General features: G+C 39.9%; 2 protein-coding genes across 3 annotated transcripts; one reads left to right on the top strand and one right to left on the bottom strand.

Moving 5' to 3' along the window:
* The first annotated feature begins 3,528 nt into the window (after positions 1–3,528).
* On the top strand, positions 3,529–5,028 carry LOC129723441 (translation initiation factor eIF-2B subunit beta). The gene is made up of 4 exons (XM_055677675.1): positions 3,529–3,758; positions 3,817–3,903; positions 3,961–4,794; positions 4,863–5,028. The coding sequence occupies exons 1-4, from the start codon at positions 3,691–3,693 to the stop codon at positions 4,933–4,935; spliced, it is 1,062 nt and encodes a 353-aa protein (XP_055533650.1). The 5' UTR covers positions 3,529–3,690; the 3' UTR covers positions 4,936–5,028.
* On the bottom strand, positions 4,854–22,249 carry LOC129723427 (uncharacterized). Of its 2 annotated transcripts, XM_055677647.1 has the most exons (4): positions 22,070–22,249; positions 6,562–7,314; positions 6,041–6,502; positions 4,854–5,740 (listed from the first exon to the last, which is right to left on the bottom strand). In XM_055677647.1, exons 2-4 carry the CDS (start codon positions 7,072–7,074, stop codon positions 5,063–5,065), a joined length of 1,653 nt encoding a protein of 550 aa, XP_055533622.1. In that variant the 5' UTR covers positions 7,075–7,314; positions 22,070–22,249; the 3' UTR covers positions 4,854–5,062. The 2 variants fall into 2 exon arrangements, with proteins under 2 accessions (XP_055533622.1, XP_055533614.1); XM_055677639.1 differs by lacking the exon at positions 22,070–22,249 and having other exon boundaries at positions 6,562–7,370.
* Positions 22,250–22,286: the final 37 nt, after the last annotated feature.

Here is a 22,286-nt window from a genome sequence, read left to right as displayed (position 1 = left end):
TGTCTGTCTGTCTGTCTGTCTGTCTGTCTGTCTGTCTGTCTGTCTGTCTGTCTGTCTGTCTGTCTGTCTGTCTGTCTGTCTGTCTGTCTGTCTGTCTGTCTGTCTGTCTGTCTGTCTGTCTGTCTGTCTGTCTGTCTGTCTGTCTGTCTGTCTGTCTGTCTGTCTGTCTGTCTGTCTGTCTGTCTGTCTGTCTGTCTGTCTGTCTGTCTGTCTGTCTGTCTGTCTGTCTGTCTGTCTGTCTGTCTGTCTGTCTGTCTGTCTGTCTGTCTGTCTGTCTGTCTGTCTGTCTGTCTGTCTGTCTGTCTGTCTGTCTGTCTGTCTGTCTGTCTGTCTGTCTGTCTGTCTGTCTGTCTGTCTGTCTGTCTGTCTGTCTGTCTGTCTGTCTGTCTGTCTGTCTGTCTGTCTGTCTGTCTGTCTGTCTGTCTGTCTGTCTGTCTGTCTGTCTGTCTGTCTGTCTGTCTGTCTGTCTGTCTGTCTGTCTGTCTGTCTGTCTGTCTGTCTGTCTGTCTGTCTGTCTGTCTGTCTGTCTGTCTGTCTGTCTGTCTGTCTGTCTGTCTGTCTGTCTGTCTGTCTGTCTGTCTGTCTGTCTGTCTGTCTGTCTGTCTGTCTGTCTGTCTGTCTGTCTGTCTGTCTGTCTGTCTGTCTGTCTGTCTGTCTGTCTGTCTGTCTGTCTGTCTGTCTGTCTGTCTGTCTGTCTGTCTGTCTGTCTGTCTGTCTGTCTGTCTGTCTGTCTGTCTGTCTGTCTGTCTGTCTGTCTGTCTGTCTGTCTGTCTGTCTGTCTGTCTGTCTGTCTGTCTGTCTGTCTGTCTGTCTGTCTGTCTGTCTGTCTGTCTGTCTGTCTGTCTGTCTGTCTGTCTGTCTGTCTGTCTGTCTGTCTGTCTGTCTGTCTGTCTGTCTGTCTGTCTGTCTGTCTGTCTGTCTGTCTGTCTGTCTGTCTGTCTGTCTGTCTGTCTGTCTGTCTGTCTGTCTGTCTGTCTGTCTGTCTGTCTGTCTGTCTGTCTGTCTGTCTGTCTGTCTGTCTGTCTGTCTGTCTGTCTGTCTGTCTGTCTGTCTGTCTGTCTGTCTGTCTGTCTGTCTGTCTGTCTGTCTGTCTGTCTGTCTGTCTGTCTGTCTGTCTGTCTGTCTGTCTGTCTGTCTGTCTGTCTGTCTGTCTGTCTGTCTGTCTGTCTGTCTGTCTGTCTGTCTGTCTGTCTGTCTGTCTGTCTGTCTGTCTGTCTGTCTGTCTGTCTGTCTGTCTGTCTGTCTGTCTGTCTGTCTGTCTGTCTGTCTGTCTGTCTGTCTGTCTGTCTGTCTGTCTGTCTGTCTGTCTGTCTGTCTGTCTGTCTGTCTGTCTGTCTGTCTGTCTGTCTGTCTGTCTGTCTGTCTGTCTGTCTGTCTGTCTGTCTGTCTGTCTGTCTGTCTGTCTGTCTGTCTGTCTGTCTGTCTGTCTGTCTGTCTGTCTGTCTGTCTGTCTGTCTGTCTGTCTGTCTGTCTGTCTGTCTGTCTGTCTGTCTGTCTGTCTGTCTGTCTGTCTGTCTGTCTGTCTGTCTGTCTGTCTGTCTGTCTGTCTGTCTGTCTGTCTGTCTGCCTGATCACATCACATCACAGATCACAGTGAAGCCTGTGTTAAGCCTGTAGTACACTCTTTGACCGAGCGTCAAATATTTGTCTCTTTTTGACAGATAAAAATTTGGTCAAAGATAATTATTTGTACCTCTCCGATTTTAACATGGGGCAAACACGGGCAAACAACAACCATGATGTCAAATAAATTTGACCATTATGTCAGAAGGTCAAATATTTGACCATTAGACAAAGAGTGTACTGCAGGCTTTACACTCTTTGACAAAGCGTCAAATATTTGGCACTTTTTGACAGATAAAAAGTTGGTCAAATATAATTGTTTGTCACTCTCCAATTTTAACATGGGGCAAACACGGGCAAACAACAACCATGATGTCAAATAAATTTGACCATTATGTCAGAAGGTCAAATATTTGACCATTAGACAAAGAGTGTGCTACAGGCTTAACGAATTCGCATAGGCGGAGAGTTCTCCCTTATTTTTCGTTTTCGTATCATTCATTTTCACATAAAAAGTGAATAGAACACATTGTAAACAAACCCGTGGGAAGTGTCAGAAAAGTGAGGTTATTTTTCGTGTGCAATGATCTGTACAGGCTTTAGAAGTAATCACACTATTCTTTTCGTTGCTAACATAAAGCACAGAGAACAGACTAACAAGCAAACGATAAAATGTGTGTAACAGGGTTTGTGTGCGTAAAAATATATCCTCTGAATTAAGCCCCTCGTCATGCTGAATGGTAAAGTAAAGTGTGCTGTCGCTATCGTCACTGTGGAGCAAACGGTATATTCGGAAATTTATTTCAACCAGGGGCCTATAAACGTCAACATGTTGCCTATTAATCATAAATTCATCACGGCGGTAATATTTCATTTCAAATGCTTACAAAACTTATCTTATTCATTGAAAGTGCACATTGTACTGCAAACAAATGTTGAGCTCTTGTTTTTTTTCCATCTATAAAACGACATTTACTCGAGAATAAGTCTACCGACAAAATGGGACGTTTACTCTATTACTCTTCTTTTAGGGCAAACCAACCAAAAAGTGGGTACCAGAAACGCTGGTACCAGAGTCAACGTCTGTACCAGAGATGCCAGATATACAGACAAATCTGTATTATACAGACTTTCTGTGTTGCGATACAGACACGCATAAGCCTACAGATTTTATACAGACATTTAGTATAATACAGATATTACACAGATATCTGATATTCTACATGATGGTTTTACCAGTATACACAAAAAAAAACGAACACAAAAACCAAAAGTCACTGTAGCCGTTGCTGGAAAAAGTGAACTAGGAACTGAACACTTTGCTGAACATATTAATCTTGCGTTTTTGAGAGTGAAATCATGACAACGGGAATCGAGTCAGGCTATCGGGGTTTTTATCGGCCCCGTGGGCACTAATCTGCCTGTTTCGCCCCCAGTAACAAACAGCTGATTGTCTCGATCGATTGCCATGCAGGTTATATTGGTGAAAAGACCGTTTGTTCTATTCGGAGCAATATCCAACGTTGAAGAATTGCTTAAAATGTCCCAAACCTTGAAGGTACTATTTTTATAACCGCGAGACTTCTGCCATCATGTATCAGTTTAGCTACATTACGACGAACGACGATTTTTATCACGGGAAAGACTCTTACTTCTTTAAAAGATAAATTAGTTATCGATTAATCGACCAACTATGATAGACTCGAAAAAGAACAATCAAAACAAGCAATAAAACAAAACAATCTGACAGGTCGACAAATAATTAGATATCAATGTATCGGTAACTTTTTTTCGCAGCGGTATACAGACTTATACAGACATTTTTATGGATTATAAGACTTGCCAAAAAAAAGTCTGGCATCTCTGGTCTGTACCAAAGGGAGTGCGGAGTAATAATAACACATGAAAGAATAATTCCAAAAGTGCTTACTTTCAGTTAACCGTATCTATTTGTCAACTGACAGGATCTGATTTGTTTATTTTTTTTCCTGCATGCTTTAGCTCCATGTCGTGCTTTATTCATATGTTCCGAATTTCGAAAGTAATAAGATAGTTTTCTGCATATAAGAGTGAGTTTGTTTTAAAAGCTTTCAGAACGGTGATCAAGACATTCTAAAGACTAAGAAGATGACTGGGACTCAAAACGATCGACCAACACAGGAAATTATCCAGTTCATCCATGATGTTCGATTGAAGTAAGCAACTATCGTACCATGTAAATCGTCTTGATCTATAAACATTTCTTTATTCAAGAAAAATCATTGGCTCGCACAATCTTACGTGTAAAACATTAACCCTGTTAAAGAATTATACTTCCAAATCGGAGTGGAGTAATGCAGAGTAAGTTTTATATGCAAATATGTTTTATTGAGAAAGTCCATAAAAATTCTCTCTTAGGCAACTTATGTCGCAGATCCGGGGCCAGGGACGATTCATGGTGGCTGCCCTACCGCAGGACATAGTGATTGCTAACACCGTGCGACGGATACTGAAAATAGTACGGGAAGAGTATGATTCCGCGCAATTGCGGGTTCATTATGACGATGCTCAAACTTCGCTTTCGCTGCACAAGCTGGTGACTCAAACCAGTGAGCAAAAACGTTGGGATTACTCCCAACCACAGGAAGGACTGAGAGATGCAGTGCTGGAACATTTAAGTGAAATAGAATCAGAGCTAGAAACATGCTCTGATAACCTTTCGTCACAAGCAACGGAACACATACACTCAGCGGAGCTAATTATGACCATCGGTCATTCGCGAACGGTGGAAAAGTTTCTTAGAAAGGCAGCCGAGAAACGGAACATAGAGGTCATTGTTGCAGAATGCGCTCCCGCTTGCAAAGGACATCAGTTAGCGGTAAATTTGGGAAAAGCTAAAATTCAGACGACGGTAATTTCGGATTCAGCTATATTTGCAATGATGTCTCGCGTCAACAAGGTGATTATTGGAACCCACAGTGTCCTTGCCAACGGGGGATTGCGAGCTATTTGTGGAGCCTATTCGTTGGCCCTAGCGGCGAAGCACTACTCGGTACCGGTGATAGTACTCGCACCCACATACAAACTGACACCGGTACACTTGTCCAACTACGATCAGGATGATTTCAACGTACTGGGGAATACGGAAGCCGTCATTCCGTACAGTTCACCAGCGGCGCGTTTTGCCAAGGCATACAACCCTGTATTCGATTATGTGCCACCGGAATTGGTGACACTATTTATTACCAACACGTGAGGATTTTTCTTTTATAAAAAATGCAACGAAATTTTTTTTTAATTTTTTATTCCATGTCTTTCAGCGGTGGAAATGCTCCGTCCTATGTGTATCGTTTGCTAAGCGAACTCTATCATCCAGACGATAACGAGATGTAAATTGAATTCATCGATCAGCCGATTTATCGGCAAAGTAAAATGGGAAGTTTATTAATAAATTATGTTTTTGTCTAATCATGTTATTAACACGAATGCTTTTGCAAGTTTCTTTAGCTCATATTTTCATCTATTTTTTGCTCCATAACTTCGAAGCCGCTTTGTAGGTTGTTAGGTTATAAAATTTGGACAAGCCTTTGGAGTATGAATTGAGGCTTTCGCTGGACTTTTGCAGCTGTGAAGCAGTTTCATTGCCACTGTAGATCGGTTTCATTTTGATGCTATCTTGCCGTTCTACCAGCCGACAGCGTACTAGATGTTGTCCGCTGGAACCGGAATTTATCTCTGGCGAAGAAGGCGCTTGTATTTTGGGACTAGCTTGAATGTGGACTCTCGGTGGCTTGGGGAAGGAGTTCACTCGGCCAAGAATTGGAGTCGATGTGGCTTTCTTTATTGCCGCCTTAGATAGATTCTGCCGGTCTTCTTCTGGCAAAGCTTCCTGCTCCGGATCTTCCTCGGTGATGGTAGAGGCAGCAGATGATTCGTTTGAGTGGATACTTTGCTGATCCAGTTCCTGCTGGGTTGGAGGGTTAGGTTCATCTTTTTTCTCTTCGATTCCGTTGCGAACGATGATGTTCTTCTCGGCAACGGCCTTGATGTTGACGTTTTCGATCCTTGTGGCGGAGTAATTGATGGGAAGCGCATTATAGGAGGGTGGTCCTGGCAGCTGATGGCTTTGGGTGATCATAACCAGGCTGCGGCTACGAGAGGGGGCAACCTCTATGATACGAATGCGGTAGTATAAAACCTGGATGGAAAATAGATTCTATCAAAATTTGAACAAATTTTCATTCTATTAATGAATATTTGACTCTTGGCTATATTTTATATAAAAACAGTACTAATAAGCTCAGTTAAATATAGTTTTTTACCGAAGTGAAATTTTTCCTCGTGATCAAAAAATATACGCGCTCATACTTTTTATCATCATAGGCGGACACACTGATTACGAACAGGTCGCATTAGTGGGTGGTGAAGCGATTCCGTACATAGATAATAAACAGCTTAATTCTTAGATAAGATTGAAAAAAAAACTTCCTATCCTTACCTTTTCCTTGGTCATGAATCGTATCGCGTCTTGAATAGCGATCTTAGCACAGTTGCCGTCCTTCAGGAAGTCCGCATCGCTCTCGGAGTGGCAGGAAAAGCGTTGCACCAGCAGTTTGGCACTCTCGATGGGCGAGTACAGCTCCAGTTCGAACGCAAAACGGTTGCTAATCCGGGACTTTTTGGTGGCACAAATCACCGTCCAAATGGATCGGTGGCTGTTCTGGTCGTAGATTTGGTACACGTTAAAGTACTCGCCATAGGCGCGAATCACGTAGTACGCAATAACCGACTGCAGCTGAATGCATCTTTGACTGTCGGCGCCGTAGTTCCAAGTTAGCACTATATCGGGCGAATTGTACACTTTGTCCTGATGCTCGGATACGCAATGTTCGATCCAGTCTTTCTCGCATCCTATCCAGCGACAGTTTTCCCAGACCTTACCCATAAAGCAGTCGATTTGCTATATAAAATGAAAAGTTATTTAGTCACTTGTAAGAATCACTATTAGCAAGAAATTACCTTAAAACCGCATCGATCTTTATGCCACCAGAGTAGCTCCAGTGGCAGCCGAACGGTGCACCCACGGATAGCATGATCGCACGGAAAATGCACTTTACTCGCAATCGCCTCCAGAGTGTAATTCCTCATCTCGGTCACCTTTTTCGGGCACAGTGGACACGTATTAAGGCGACTGGAACAGCGCGAGCAAACACTGTGTCCCGTTTGGCACAAGTTGATGGGTCCGAACAATGGTTGCGCACAGCCCGGGCACTTGAGCTCGCTAACCAGGCTGTCGTAATGATGCAAGGTGATGCTGAAGGTGCCATCGTTATACACGAGAGCTTTCCTTTTTTCACCGCTGCCGAAAAAACCATCGCTTTTCCTGTTCGATACCTGATCCTTCGCTGGCGTGGAAGACACTGAGGTACGATCTGTGCTGGACGACCGCGAAGCTGTTTTCTCGTACTTGTTCACACTGAGTGTCCGAACTGTCACCAGGGTGGGTTCGGTGGATTCTCTCAACAAGGACATTCTGATTCGAGCGCTGTCACTGCAATGCAGCCGAATGCGGCGATTCTTTCTTTTCGATTTAGCACAAAACCGCTATCTTATCAGTTTATCGTTTGTACTTTATATTTCCTATACCTAACAATTGCTCAGAAAAGTTGCCGGGAGAGGAGACACTTACTGGGTAGTATCGACTAGATAAGATGTCAGCGTGTATCTTGTGGACGTTTGACGAACAGCTTTGCACCACTGCGGATAAGCAACCTGTTGTATCGGAATGCGACCAAACGGTTAGAGTGAGTGAACGAAAGTGAGTGAAATCGTTAGGATACCACCCCAACCGAGCACGGAACGTACAGAATGTATTGGCTAATGAGATTTAAGTTGGATAAGAGTCATGCCACAAGCCGGTAGTGTCGCTTCCTTTTTGCACTATGTATGCAGGAAGGTGGAAAGGTGGGTATATTTTTTTTATTAGCCATGACATTGTGCTAAAACCACGAAACCTTTGTAAGTATCCGAACGATTAGCACACCGTAGCGATTTATTCCAATGGGTTTGGGATTTTTTGAAGCCAGAAAATATACCACGTTGGAAAACATTGGTATCGGCCGCCAGGATGGCGCTGGACAATTAAATGACTATCGAATCGTTATATGGAGATTTCGTCGGTTTCGTGCAACACTGGCACAACTCAAAATTTTGCATTTTTGAGTTTTTAATGGCAAAAGATGCCAAATATTGTTAAGTTTCATCCCACGAAACCCCGTTCCAAAATTTCCAAAATTCCAGAGTTATGATGAGTAGAAGTGCCATTGCTACACAAATCTCTCTATATAGTTAGTAAAAATAAGGTCAACTTGTACAACGTGTTCATAATATGTGCATATCTAAACGTATTAGATAAGAATTGGAAATCCTAAACTTTAACGTTTTTTTTTTGAAAATTGAAAAATAAATTTTCGACGCTAATTTTCAAACGCGTTTTTCTCGAAACTATGATTTTTGAGCGTTGTGCCAGTGTTGCACGAAACCGACGATTTGTTATCTTTGTCGCGCGCACAGTGAAGAATTTCTTAATCAAAATCTTCTCTTATGCAGAAATTCTTTAAGGGAGCGGTCTTATTTTTTAATGTAATTCGAATCTCGAAGAGATTTAGGGCAAGGTAATAATTTCTCGTGGAATTTGGGACGCTCTGGAAGGTGTGATTAGAAGAGCAGGAATTAACACAAGTGGCACGGTATTCAAAATGTCGGTTTAACTGTTTAGCTTCGCCGACGATTTCGGTATCGTAGCTCGAATCTTTGTGAAGATGGCGGATACGTACATCGGGTGGAGCCAAACAGATTTGACTGGTCATTAATGCATCAAAGACGAGGTACATGAAAGGGAGAGGTTCAAGAATAGATTGTGCCAACCTCCTACCTCGAGTTCGTGTACATGGGCTCACTGATAACCACCGACAACGATACCAGCAAAGAAATACATCGGCGCATTATGACCGAGAATTGCGCATACTTTGATCTCCGGAGAACGCTCCGATCGAGTGGAAACCGCCGCCGCACAGTGCGTTGAATGTATGGGAACGCGGGACAAAAATCAAAACAGCCATTCTAGTATTTTTTTTAGTTTGTGTGACACGAAAAAAGTTTAGTACCAATAAGAGTTAGTATTTGCATAATTGGCGAATGTGAAATACGTAATCGCAAAAATGTCTCAAACGCCATTTTTTGTACAGATGCATAAAATGATAATTTTCCAAGAATATTATCCATTTCAAGATAAAAGGCTTGAAAATCACATTTAAATAATTTCTAGGCGATGAAAATGTGACCTTAATGCCATCACAATTAGTTTTTATTATTATTTTTATTTAATTCCCTTTAATTTATGTTTATACACGGTTTACTGTTGTATAACATTTCGACATCATTAAATCAGAAATCTTTTATGTGTTTTACACATAAATTACGTGTTATACATAAAATTAAGGGACAGATGTAGGATAAATTGCTCACTCTTGGTTCCAGAGGTATCATTCGGAAACGCGAATTCCGGTTGGAAGAGCAAACTTGAGCAATGGAAATCACTTCCAAAGTTTGAAGGATATTCCAAATGAAGGGAAAAAGTGAAATTCAGAGAGGTACCTCGGGGTACTTTCTCTGACGATCGATTTTAAATAGAAAGTGTCTTTTTTCTCTAAGCAAAAAAAGCATTACCAAGAAGCCTTTAACTTTCAAATGCGCTACGTTATGTCTCAATAGAAACATGTGAAATGTAGTAGTTACTAAGGCTGTGCGAGATTTCGAATGATTTCGTATAATTTCGCGAAACTCGAAATTTTCCGAAATTTCGCGAAATTTCGGTTTCGCGAGATTACCGGAAAGTTTCGTTGAATTTCGCTAAACTCCGCCTAAAATTTCGCGAAATTAAACTTCTAATTTCGACGAGTACGAAATTTCGCGAAATTTCGGACCAAATTTCCGATGCGCATTATTACATTATTTTCTGGGTTGTGCTCGTTGCGACTATAAATTTAATTGAATAAATCTCAACAGATATTTGGTTTACTAATAAAAGTCAGATATAGAAGACGAAAAGACCACGTGGTCTTTTTTCTGACTTATAATTTATTATTGCCACCAAGAATATAGCTTTCGCATTTTATTTTTTTTTTTGATTAATAAATTTATTTGACACGACTTGATAATTCATAAATGTCACGGAAAGTTTGCGATTTGTCAGCAATTATGGCATTTACTTCTACAGAATAATAATTCTATTTTGCAATGCGTCAGGATTTGTGACATTTTCCTGGAAGTATATTTCAATACTCAACGATCGGCAAAAAAATCAACGCCTTGGTCTTAAAAACAATATATATGACCTGGATGCTCGTGAACAGAAGGAAGAAAGAAAGATGTTTATATTTTGTTCGACATTTAAAAGCCATTGTACAATTTATCGTAGATGATCAAACTGTTCAAACAAATTTTATTTATTTTTATACTCAACAACAAATTGTATTGAAAATGATTCTGAATATACTCAACAGAATAGCGTATATTAATTACTTTCAGGTAAGGAAATCATTATAGGGTATCGAACGTCTTCGTCAGTGGTTTTCTTCGGCAGTTTTTCTGCAGCGATCTTATTTAAAAGGGGGCCGAAGAAAACCACTGACGAAGACGTTCGATACCCTATTTGTTAAAGACAGTGAAATATTATTAAAAATTAAACAACCATTATCTTTTTTTTATTTTTGTTTTTGAGAAAATGATATTACCGAAAATTCTATTTACAATTTGCGCAATTACTAATAATCAGTTTTCTTTGACCTTCATTTTTTTATAAATTTTTCATACTTTATTGTACATATATTTGTAGAATGAGATCATAAATCAATTCTTTTATGAAAATCAGAATGAGTAACATTTTGCTCTTCGAAGTTTCTGATTGTTTTTACTTAGACATGGCGTTTCCTTTTACTTTATTTATCTTTATTTGTTCTGGAAAATTTAGGATAACAGGCCTATCCACAATTAGTATTAAAATACAATAAAAATAAAAACAACGAGATTTGAAGAATATTTAATTATTCAGTTACGGTAATAAAATAGTGCATTTTTGAAAGGCCCGTTCGTCATACATTTTAGGCAAAAAATTAAAAAAAAAATTATCCGTATTGCGAACAGGAACAGTCTGATTAGAATTGCTTTTTCAAAGTTTTTATCAAGCATGTATAATCAGACTATTTTTCGTTAGGGCACTTGGCAAATAAAAAGACCACCTGGTTAAAGTTGGAGGGGGACTGGGGGAGGGGGCTTTCCAAACGACCACGGGGGGAGGGGGGTAGTGGGAATAAAAGGGATCAAAATATCACCACGTAGTTTAGGAATGGCCCCAAATGCATTTTATTATTTTTGGTATCGCTGAAACTAACAGGTCATTTTTTTAGGACAAAATTATTTTCTACAACTTTACCAGAGACACTAGTTATGCCAGTCAAACAAATCGATTTAGCTGAAAAAATATTTCTAATCTCCAATAGAGCACTCTGTGTATAATTGAAATATTTTTACAACCGAAACAGTTTGTTTGATTGGCATAGTGTCTCTGGCAAAGTTGTAGATAAAAATATTGTCCTTCCAAAAATAAACACGCTGTGAAAAAAAAATTGTTTTGAAAAAATATAACTTTTTTTCTTTATATCTTCATCGCTGCGGTATTTTTCCTGTAATTTTTATACAAAAAAAAATAGATTTTTGAAGAATAAGCTTTTTCATATTAGTTTTAATATTTCTCTTACATTTAAAATAAATGAATTTTTTAGTGTTCTTCTTATCGGAGAGATAAAATTACTATCGAAAACTTTGCCGAAGACGTCAAACTGATCAAAACACTTTTGGCTCTGAAAATATTTGTAATCACAATAATCCTCCCAAAATAGCATTTTAAATAGCTTCTCAGCCTATAGAAACATCTATGCAAAGTTTGGGCCAAACCAAAAATGACAAAAAATATTGAAACTGGACATTTTATGTCGAACTGCTCAGTTTAAAATCAACTTTAACTCATTTAAAAAACTGCGCAAAAATATTGACAACTTCAAAGTTTACAGAATAGTTAACTTAAAGTTTGTTTTCCTCGAATTGATGAAGATGTCACTTGGTCTAATCTGACTAAACGGCGACAAAAAATATTCAATAACACTGGTCGACAAAAGCGAAAAAAAGTTTCCCTAGAGCTCAAAATGGTTGTCCTTTTTTCTCCGTGTTGGGTATTTTCGTCACTGCGACCATTTTTTTTTAATAGGGGGGGGGGGGGGGGTAATGTTTGTTATGATTTATTTATGTACTAATATCTATTCAGAATTATTATTGTGTGTTCTGCCACAAATGGTGACATTTCAACACTATTATATATATGTATTTGTACTCTTTTTTATATTATTGAATGTTATTAGCTTTCGCAGTTAAGTTAATGTAATTGTAGGAAAATTATCAAACCTACTTGTCAAGGAGAAAAAAAAGGAATAAAACAAAACTTGAAATAAACTTAAAACTATCTTAATGACTATAAAGTGAGCTAATCGTTGCAATTGAGGATTGCAACGATTTTTGTCGGAATTTGTTGATAATTTGGCTTGACATATTTTCTAATGTTTCTACATTAGTGAGCTTATGTAGCTCGTTCGTGCTAAACCAGGGAGGACGCTTCAAAATCATTTTCAAAAGTTTATTCTTAATCCTTTGATCGTCACTGCGACCAATTTTTTGATATTTTGTGACATACATGGTTGCTTAGGGAAAAACGCAGTCAAGTCTTTGAAAAAGTTATCTTTGCTAGGGACACCAAAACTCACAGGAATGGTTGACAATCTACCTACCATCTCTCATGTTTTCCAGTTTGAGCTCTAAGACAAAACTTGGATTTTGAATAATGAAAGTGCTATGAAAGAAGGATTACTATTTTAAACATAGTTTCATTCAAACCAAAAGAATCAGTTCAGAAGTTTATTAAATCATTATTTACAAAGATATTTCAAGTGTGTACTTTAAATCATTTGTATCTATCGCGCTTTTTTACCTGCAATATAATTAATATAAATGAATAGGTATAACCTTCAAGATTATAGTTTTCCATTTTTGATATTCCCGTCATTGCACATAAGACGGTCCCTATATAAAAGAGTGGCCAAAATTACCAAAATGCGAATTTCCTATTCAGGATGTTTTGAGCACATGATTTTGTAGTATTTTATCTATACTTTCATAATTTTTGAATGAAATCTTGATACAAAAAACGGTTCATGTTGAAAAATGCCTTCAAAGTTACCTATTTCAGAAACGGAGAAAAATAGTTTTTCTGAATATTTTGGAATATATAAAAACCTACTAAAGCTATCATGATATGTTCACATATGATTGAAAGCTTATTAAATTAATTCCCTAAAACAAAATGGGTAATGGATTTCAACCCTACAGAGTCAGTCGCAAGCCACATTGAAAATATGCGTAATTTTTCCTAATTTTGACCATCAAAAACATTAAATGTAAGCACGTGTAAGCACAGCACCTGATAGTGTGTCTGAGAGCCCTACTTGTGCCCTTTAAGAATATGTGTTAAAAACTGCGGAAAATTTGCGTTTTGGTAGAAAAAGATGATTAAAAATTTTCCATTTTTTCGCAATTTTTGAATTTTTGGGTGATTTATTAACAAAGTTTTTCGTATATTAGAGCAATTTGGTACAAAACACACATGAAATTATTAGATTAATTGGTTCATTAGAATATACGTTGTTTAAAACATATGTTAAAAGTTTGAGTAAAATTTGGGTTTTTGTAGAAAAAGGTAATTTAAAATTTTTAATTTTCTATGTAATTTTTTGGAGTTTTATGAAGACTTATCAACGTATGTCATAGCAATTAGGTTCAAAAATATACTGGAAAAACTTAGTTTGATTATTCAGTTGTACACACTTAAGTAAAAAAATATTTTTTTCATTTTGTTAGAAAAAAAATGGTTAATATTAGCAATAAATTGGTTTTCGCGTTTATCGATGTTTTTTTACCAACCCAAAGTTTTTTTCTGAAATTTATTTTGTTTACCCATTACAACATCGCTGAAACAGCTATTAGACGAAGCAAATATTTGCTATTTTTCAATACAGATTTTATTTGCAAATAAAATCGTACCGAAAATAGCAAATATTTGCGTCGTCTAATACCTGCTTAAGAGACTTAGCGATTATTCATGTGAACTTAACCTTAACCTTAACCTTACTTAACCGAATATAAAAATGAATTATTATCCCAAAAATGATTCCCAGTGTTTGTTTTATGAAAACACGGCCATGAAACACCACACGCAAACTTCTCTCACCATACACAAATATAACTGCCAGAGTTAAACAAATGGTTCGAGCTTGCATTTGGGCATTTACTCGCCAGTTAGGCCGTTTACATACTGGCGCGTCCTGCGTTGCGGAGACGGTTCGCCTTGCCGTGAGTTAATGTACAGCGCTAAGCAGAGCTGTACATTAACCCACGGCAAGGCGAACCGTCTCCGCAACGCAGGACGCGCCAGTATGTAAACGGCCTTACAGCCGAAGTAGAAGCTGTGTACCGGATATGTCGGCATACAGCATAAACAAATGGAGGTTCTCATGGTCGAACTTTACAACACTGCAGTCAGGTGTTTCATACACGAAATTGCATTGAGTTAACCGTCAATCTCACAACTACTCCCACGCATAAACCCGCAATCTCACAAATATTATCATACTCTTGAATCATGCGGCTCATATGTCTTTTATGGCTGACTGATTCTAGTTCATTCCTTTGAGTCGGTCTGATTGCTTGTGTATGTGGAGGAAACAAGGTTTTATGTGTGCTTTATAGTTCTGAAGTTTTATTCAAGTGTTTTACGAAGAAGCGAGCTTGTCTAACGAGGAAGTTCATAAGATCGATTTAGTGAGTTTGTTCATACAACCTAGAACAGAAAATGTTATAAATGATTGCATTTAATTGATCAAGCACCGTTTTAAAACAGTTTTTAACAAACAAGACCATAGAGAATTGTATCAACATTTGCTGGCTCTACAATCGAGATTTGCTAAATCGTTTCGTCTTCAGTAGTTTTGTTTGAATTGAATTGCTTTACAACTTTACTGAAGAAACCATATCTCTTGAATGCTCCTATCAAAAGTCAAATTCGTGCGCAATCTCTGCGGACAAATCGCGAACTAACTCTCAAAGCCATAAGAAGCGTTTTACTATTATGTGCATCTTTGCTGAAAACAGTAATCGTTTATCTCGTTCCACTAACGAGTTATTTACGTTTATTCGAAAACACAAGACATTTGCCTTATTTTACGTGGTTTATAAACAGCCCCATGTCAGTACAAAACTTTTTTTTATATGTTATAATCATCTGCAATGGAAAACCAACAATTTGGCACAAAAAAATGAATTTTGGCCGGAAATCTCAATTTTCCGACCATTGTGCATTGTCGGTTTTTCGATATCTGATACCTACGTTACTCTTCGTCACCAGGTAAGCATCTTGTGATTCAAATCATTGGATTGCTATGTTTTAGAAACATTTTTTATATTTTTCGAAATTTCGCGAAATTTCGCGAAATTTGGAGACCAATTTCGTTTCGTCTCGAGAACTCGAAATCCACCTTGATTTCGTTTCGACTAATTTGGCGAAACCGAAATTAAGGGTTAATTTCGTTTCGTTTCGTTTCGACACCAGAAAAGCCAGTTTCGCACACCCTTAGTAGTTACATACCTCTACCGTTGCCATTTTGGTTTTAACTTGAAAAGATATAGAAGATATGAGCCGTTGCGAACCAGAGTGGTCTATGTGCCATCGAGCAAATTGTTCAGGAGAAGCAATTTTCGAAAAATCTCTGAAGGTTATGAAGTGGTTTAACATTGGGATACATAAAATTACCAGTTTCTTTGCGAAATCGGTGATTTTATCTAACCAATGTTCATAGACCACTCTGATTTCATATATATATTCACTGGAATCCTCGAATCGTTTCGGAACAGAGTGGTCTATGTACACAAACCCGATAAATGACAAAGAAAATGACGGTAAATCGTATAAAATGGCTAGTGTCACATGTTATATGATCAGGGCCGGATTTACGATTGTGGGGGCCCGGGGCCCAGTTATAGTGGGGGCCCCAAAATTAAACAAAACTGTTTTTTATCGTACGAGTTAAAAGCATTTATTTGCTATTGAAAAATTACCAAAAATTTGTTAGAATTTTTTCTTAAGTCCTATTTAGAGTTCGAAGCGAAGTGAAAATCTCATACAAAATGATCATTTTTTTACGCTCGTGAAAAATGCAACCTGCAAAAATTTCACTTCGCTAGGAACTGTAGACAAATTCGATCAAGCGAAATCGTTGTGCGATCGCGAAAGGTTGTGGATCTCATCTTTTTCTTGTGTTCACTTTTTTCACGCATGCAAACGCTAGTGAAAAAAGCAGCAAAAACTTGCGTGCGTTTATATTCTGTCAGTTGCAGCCAATTTTCACTTCGCTCGGAGTGTAAACTCGTGAATTTCGCTTCACTTAAACTGTAAATTGCAGACTGGTGAAATACCTGCGTGTTCCATAAACGGGTTTTCACGACAGATTTCGCAAGCGAAAATTTAAGCTTTTTACTTGTCAAATTTTTCACTTCGCTTGGAAACCATGCTTTACGAGTTTTTTTGCAGAAAACTTATTAATTAAATAATCAACATAACTTCTTCAGTATACTCGTACTCGAAACTTAATAATGCTAAGTTTGACTGCCTTTCATTCTTCACAGTCGCACGCAACCTATTTTTAATATGTTTCATCTTCAAACTTTTTTCTTGATACCTGAAAAAAAAAACTACCGCAATTTGAAAAAAATGCGATCCACAGGCAAAAATTTGCACACAATTTGAGAAAGACTGCACAAATATAAGACGACTCTGACAATAATGGAAACTAGGAAAAAACTACACATATCTGCAGGTCAATTAAATTTGCACACGAGCTCAGAAAATCTGCATTTTGCAAAGCACATCTGGTATCCCTGATTCGGACCAGTGAGCAAAAGCAATGCATTTAAAAAACTTGTGGGTTATTTTCTTTATCTGCTTTACCACCCATGCGCGCTAAAGCCCTAGAGTTAAAGTTTGGCCGACTGTCATTGAAAAGTTCCAATCAAACAGTCAACAGTTTTTTCATCATAGTTTTAACATTGCTGATGTTCGATTGGAACGAGTTTTGACACTTCGATTGGCGCTTTTAATGACAGTCGGCCAAACTTTAACTCTAGGCGTTTAATGCGCGCTGGCTCGATTCAAATGGTGTGTTAATGTGTGTCATTCCAAGAGAATCCAAGGTGAACTCTTATGGATGTAGTTGCGATATTGGCGCTCGCGAAAAAATAACACTTAAGGAAAGTGTCAGATTGTAATGGTCTGTTCGAATTTTCTTACTGTAAATCGAACTTTTGATTAAATCTCTTTTTTAAAGAGAGAAAATCTTTTTGTCGATTTGTGGGGGCCCTAAAAATGTGGGGGCCCGGGGCCCGGGCCCCCTGGGCCCCCCCATAAATCCGGCTCTGTATATGATACATATAGCATGTCACATGTAAGATGTCACGGGTTAAATTACATGTAAGACAAGATATTACATATTACATAATATTTTACATGTTACATTTTTCGTGTTACATTACGTGTAACATGTTACATATCACGTGTGACATGTACAAAACAAGTGGCATGTTCCTTATTACATGTTATATGCTATATGTTACGTGTTACATGATAGCATTACATCGATTTATGCACATAGACCACTCTGTTCCGCAACAAAACGGCCATTCTGTTTCGGACGAATTTTCAACACAGAACAAATCAGCTTTAAAATTCGATTTTCCGAAATTTTCTTAATCTCCCAAATTCAGCTTCTTGAATAGATGCGGTTTATGCAAAAAACTCATTTTCGAAAAAAATGGTCTTTAGACCACTCTGTTCCGCAACGGCTCATATTAAAAAATTATTTGAAAAAGAGAGAAAAAATTTTCAAAAATAATGTGTCACTTGAATATTTAAAACCACTTCACAGTAAATGTTTTTCATAATCGTATGGGTATGGGTATGGGGTATGGGTATATGGGTATGGGGTATGGGTATGGGTGAACTTTCGAGGTGGATTGCAAATGAAGAACGAAACGTGGAGAGGACAAATGAACTACAAACTAAAGACTGCTTAGGAAGAAATTTATCGTCCGTACCGCTAAGATTGACAGATTGCGGTGGACTGGGCATATCGTTAGGATATTGGAAGGCGTACGGACGTACATACAGCAATGACCGAGCTACCTGCCACCGCGGGTGGACGTGTGGCGATCGTCGACAGTACCTAACAGTCCCGGACCAGCAGCGGGAGGTCGCCTAGGAGTGGTGAAGGTCGAACTAGAGACAGTCGACTCCTCGCAAAAACCACAAGTACCTGGAAGCGCCTCTGATGGAGCGAATAGGAGCGCTCCCATCACGGAATTCATCCATGTCCACACAAGCTAAATCGGTAGACGGTCCCTTGCTAGTCAAGGCCGTCGAAAAGTGCATGGACCCGCTTCCGAGAGTGGCAGCGTTGTCCGAACAATTCAACGTCATAATCGAGTTCTCGGCAAATAGGCGGAATATTGCTGGTGACTTAAAGCAGAGCCTTCTCCTGCTTCGAAGTACCATCGGTGAAGCCAGGAAAGAGCACGATGAACTCGTAGCTCGAATGGAGGCGGCCGAGAAAGTGGCCAGAACCAGGAGGGCGACTGCATCCAAAGAGGTGCTGACGCCCCTCGTTCGCGGCGGTCCACCAAGAACACCAAAAAACAGTTGGTTGTGCTACTTCCGCGGGATAGCACACCAACCGGTTTAAGGTCCGGCGGGAAACCGGCCGAGGCGGAGGCTACGGGCAATCCTTCTATTACCGTAGAGTGTAATAAGCGATACTCAAGACGGATGTGTCTAAGTATTCTAAAGTCTTGAAGAAGAGGAAGAGCGAAACCCCGCTCAAGGATCTGGGGGCGGACGTGCGGAATATCCGCCGATCTCGCACTGGCGAGATGATACTTGAGCTCCGGAAGGACACCAAGAATAAGGAAGCTACCTACAAAACGGTAGCCGGGAAGGTCCTAGGGAAGGATGTGCAAGTGCGGACACTCACCTCAGAGGTGACTTTCCAGCTTCAACACCTGGACGAAATCACCAGGGGGTGCGACATTGCACAAGCCCTCAAAGCGAGGTGCGGGGTGGAAGTGGCTTAAGAGTCGATCCGTCTCCGAAAAGGTCCGGCGGGATCAAGGTAAGCTACCTTCTGACTAGCGTTGACGAATGCTAAACTGGCCCTGAAGGAAAGTAAGTTGAAGGTCGGCTGGTCTGTATGCCCTTTGTGCAAGAAAATTTGTTACCGGTGCTTTGAGGGAGGATATAAGTCTTGGACCTGCAAGGGGCCCGATAGGAGCCAGTTGTGCAGACGATGTGGTGGTGCAGGCCATAACGCGAAATGCTATGGGAAGTCTCCCAGGTGTATGGTATGTTCCGGAAAACGAAGGAACGCTAACCAACCGGTAGGGTGAGCCGGTTGTAAAACCACGGGCGTAAGGGTGACGCAACTGAACCGGAACCATTGCTTCGCGGCCCAACAGCTGCTACACCAAGCAGTCATTTAGTTGTTGTCGGACATCGCCATCGGACCCCTACAGGATCCCTCCCGGAAACGGCAACTGGGTTGCGGATAAATCCAGTATGGCGACCACATGGACGACGAGCAAGTTCCCGGTTCAGGAGGTTGTTTCAACCTCAGAAAAAGGGTACGAAGTTGCCAAAACGAACGGAGGTTGTTGGAGGCTTTGACAAAGCTCAACCTAGATCTGGCTAACGTTGGGAACAAATCTACATACAGCAGAAATAGGGCGGAGTTGATCATCGGCGTGACGTTCCAGCTCAGAACTGATCAAGAACTGGAGGGTAGACGATGGCTACACTATAGCGACCACCAGACGGTTTGCTATAGTGTAGACAACAACAAGAGGCGGCAAGCGACGGGTAGAGCCGACCGTCTGTCAACTAGTTGCCGTGCTATCGCGGGCGTGTGACACCACCAACCTAGGAATGTGAAGCCACCAGTTCACTGGTGGACAGACGCGATAGTCTATCTTCGCAGTGCCTCCGTGCAAGACGGAGGATGCATCGTACGCAAAACGAAGAAGAGAGGACAGAGCGGCGCTCAGCATTCGGTTCGGCAAGATCGAAGCTAAAGAGTGCGATAAAGGAGAGCAAGAGGGCCTGCTTCTATAGACTATGTGCGAGTGCCAATACGAATCCGTGGGGTGACGCCTACCGGATCGTAATGGCCAAGACCAAAGACGCCTGCTGGAATACTGGATACTGGAATTTATCATCAAGAAACGCTTTCCACGCCACAAGCCAAGCCTTGGCCTTCGGTGCTCGAGTCTCACGTCCGACGTTCCAGTATCTCAGACATCCCCCACAACCGTTCAAGACTGAGGAGGAAGCAAGGGTAACGAATGTTAAATGTGGGCAATATACATGATAGAATCCCAAACCTGTTAATCAGGATGGCTATAAAAGTGACTCCTTGGCTGTTCCGGGCAGTCATGCAGAGCTGCCTGGTTGACTGCTTCTTATCGGAGAGGTGGAAGTGGCAGAGATTGGTCCTACTGCCGAAGACTGGGGAATTGCCAAGGGACCCATCGGCATATAGGTCTATCTGTTTGCTGGACTTGAGAGGATTATCCTCAACAAACAGTGCAGAAGAATATGGAGGGTATAAACGGCCTGGCAAGCAATCAGTTCGGCTGGATGATATTATTCCGTCACCAAGACGACTGATAGAGTACTCCAGTATAAAAGAAGGGTCATTCGCTATTGTGCAATCATCACCAATTGTGTTCGGATAAATTCTAACACCCCTTCGTTAAGTTTATTTGAAAGTCAGGAAAACATTTTCCAATTCGTTCGAATCGATTTTTTCATACGATCTTCAAATATTTATTCTCGTTTATTTGTTGCAACTTTCTAGTACCAAACTCAGGTTTTTCCTTTGATTTATTGTACTACACTGGATTCTTTTTTTACCCGATTTATGCTTCCTCGCGAAAAAAAAATCCCGTAAAAAAGTCGCGTAATTTTCAACAATTTGTGTGAAAAAAAGATCACGTCGTTTTGATAAAATTTTCCGCCACGTGTAAAAAAAATCGTGTAAAATAACATTACGTAAAAGGGTAAAAGACAATCGCGTAAAAAAATTAGTGTAATACGCAATCTCGTGGGGGTATCTTTAAGGTAATGAAAAATCACGTGGGATTCTTAAGTGTTCAGATGGGTAGTTTAAGTTCTCGAAACTTTTTGGTAATACTAGCAGGCGAAATATACACTAAAGTCGCTTTTTACGCGGGAGATACATGCCGCGTAAAAAAACCGCGTAAATTCCGGAATCCGCGTGAATTCCGGAATCTGCGTAAAAAACAGCGTTAATTCTGCATTCCGAGTGAAGGGAAACCAAAATCCGCGCAAAAAAAAATACCGCGTAAATTCCGGAATCCGCGTAAAAAAACGCGTAAATTCCGGAATCCGCGTAAAAAAACCGCGTAAATTCCGGAATCCGCTTAGAAAAAACCGTGTAAATTCGGAATCCGCGAAAAAAACAGCGTTAATTCTGCATTCCGAATGAAGGGAAACTGAAATCCGCGCAAAAAAAACCGCGTAAATTCCGGAATCCTCGTAAAAAAAACGCGTAAATTCCGGAATCCGCGTAAAAAAAACCGCGTAAATTCCGGAATCCGCGTAAAAAAACGCGTGAATTCCGGAATCTGCATAAAAAAACCGCGTAAATTCCGGAATCCGCATAAAAAAGCCGCGTAAAAAGAAACCCGCGTAAAAAACCGCGTAAAAAGCGACCTTATTCGTGTTAATTTATCGTCAAATTTTACCATATTTTCAACGTAAAACTTTCAGCCATTTGAGAAAATCGAGGATCAAATAGATTTACTTTCAAAAATTTGTAGAAATTTGACGGTAAATTGGACAAATGAGAGAAAAAAGATGAATATAGGTGCACTAAGCTGTTGAGATGAATAATGGAGCGATTACCCTATTGTACTACAATTTGCTTCTTACTACTATTTGACTACTTGTGCCTCGAATCCATACTATTTTAGGGATAACTGCATTCTCTTCACAGACGTGTGTGTATACAACTGGTGGGTGTGTGTATCAACGTTATTTTTGCATATCTCTTTCCTTACGATCCTGTTATGCCAAAATTTTCAAGGTCAAATTGAAGTTTCCGTTTACCGCGAAAAGTACACCAAAAAAAGTAACAAAAACATCAAAAAAATTACGTTTATGATTGCAGATTGAGATTGTTTGTTCTAGATTGTTCTAATCCTTGCGGAAGTTTTTCCTATCCTTGTTTGTTTTCGCACTAACCGGCTTTTCAAAGTTGATGCGTAATAACAGCTGCCGTTGGGAATATGGAGGAATACTATCAGCAACAACAGAACGATTGTAAAGAAACTGGTGTGTAGCAGTAGCACAATCAAAACACATAAGGAAGGGGAAATTATTACACAACATGCACAGCCCTATGCGACGAATCGAACGGTGATGGGTGTGCGTTTTGTCACTTTCTAGTCACAACAAAACC

This window comes from Wyeomyia smithii, chromosome 1, assembly GCF_029784165.1.
Source record: "Wyeomyia smithii strain HCP4-BCI-WySm-NY-G18 chromosome 1, ASM2978416v1, whole genome shotgun sequence".
Lineage (NCBI taxonomy): Eukaryota > Metazoa > Arthropoda > Insecta > Diptera > Culicidae > Wyeomyia > Wyeomyia smithii.
This window is presented reverse-complemented; position numbering and strand designations above follow the sequence as displayed.

Bases quoted from the DNA above. Each gene is read 5' to 3' on its own strand.
- LOC129723441 (XM_055677675.1), top strand. From the start codon at position 3,691: ATGACTGGGACTCAAAACGATCGACCAACACAGGAAATTATCCAGTTC. The intron at 3,759-3,816 runs GTAAGCAACTAT...TCTTTATTCAAG, and splicing joins ATCCATGATGTTCGATTGAA to AAAAATCATTGGCTCGCACA. The intron at 4,795-4,862 runs GTGAGGATTTTT...CATGTCTTTCAG, and splicing joins ACACTATTTATTACCAACAC to CGGTGGAAATGCTCCGTCCT.
- LOC129723427 (XM_055677647.1), bottom strand. From the start codon at position 7,074: ATGTCCTTGTTGAGAGAATCCACCGAACCCACCCTGGTGACAGTTCGG. The intron at 6,503-6,561 runs GTAATTTCTTGC...CATTTTATATAG, and splicing joins AAGATCGATGCGGTTTTAAG to CAAATCGACTGCTTTATGGG. The intron at 5,741-6,040 runs GTAAGGATAGGA...TTTTCCATCCAG, and splicing joins GATTCATGACCAAGGAAAAG to GTTTTATACTACCGCATTCG.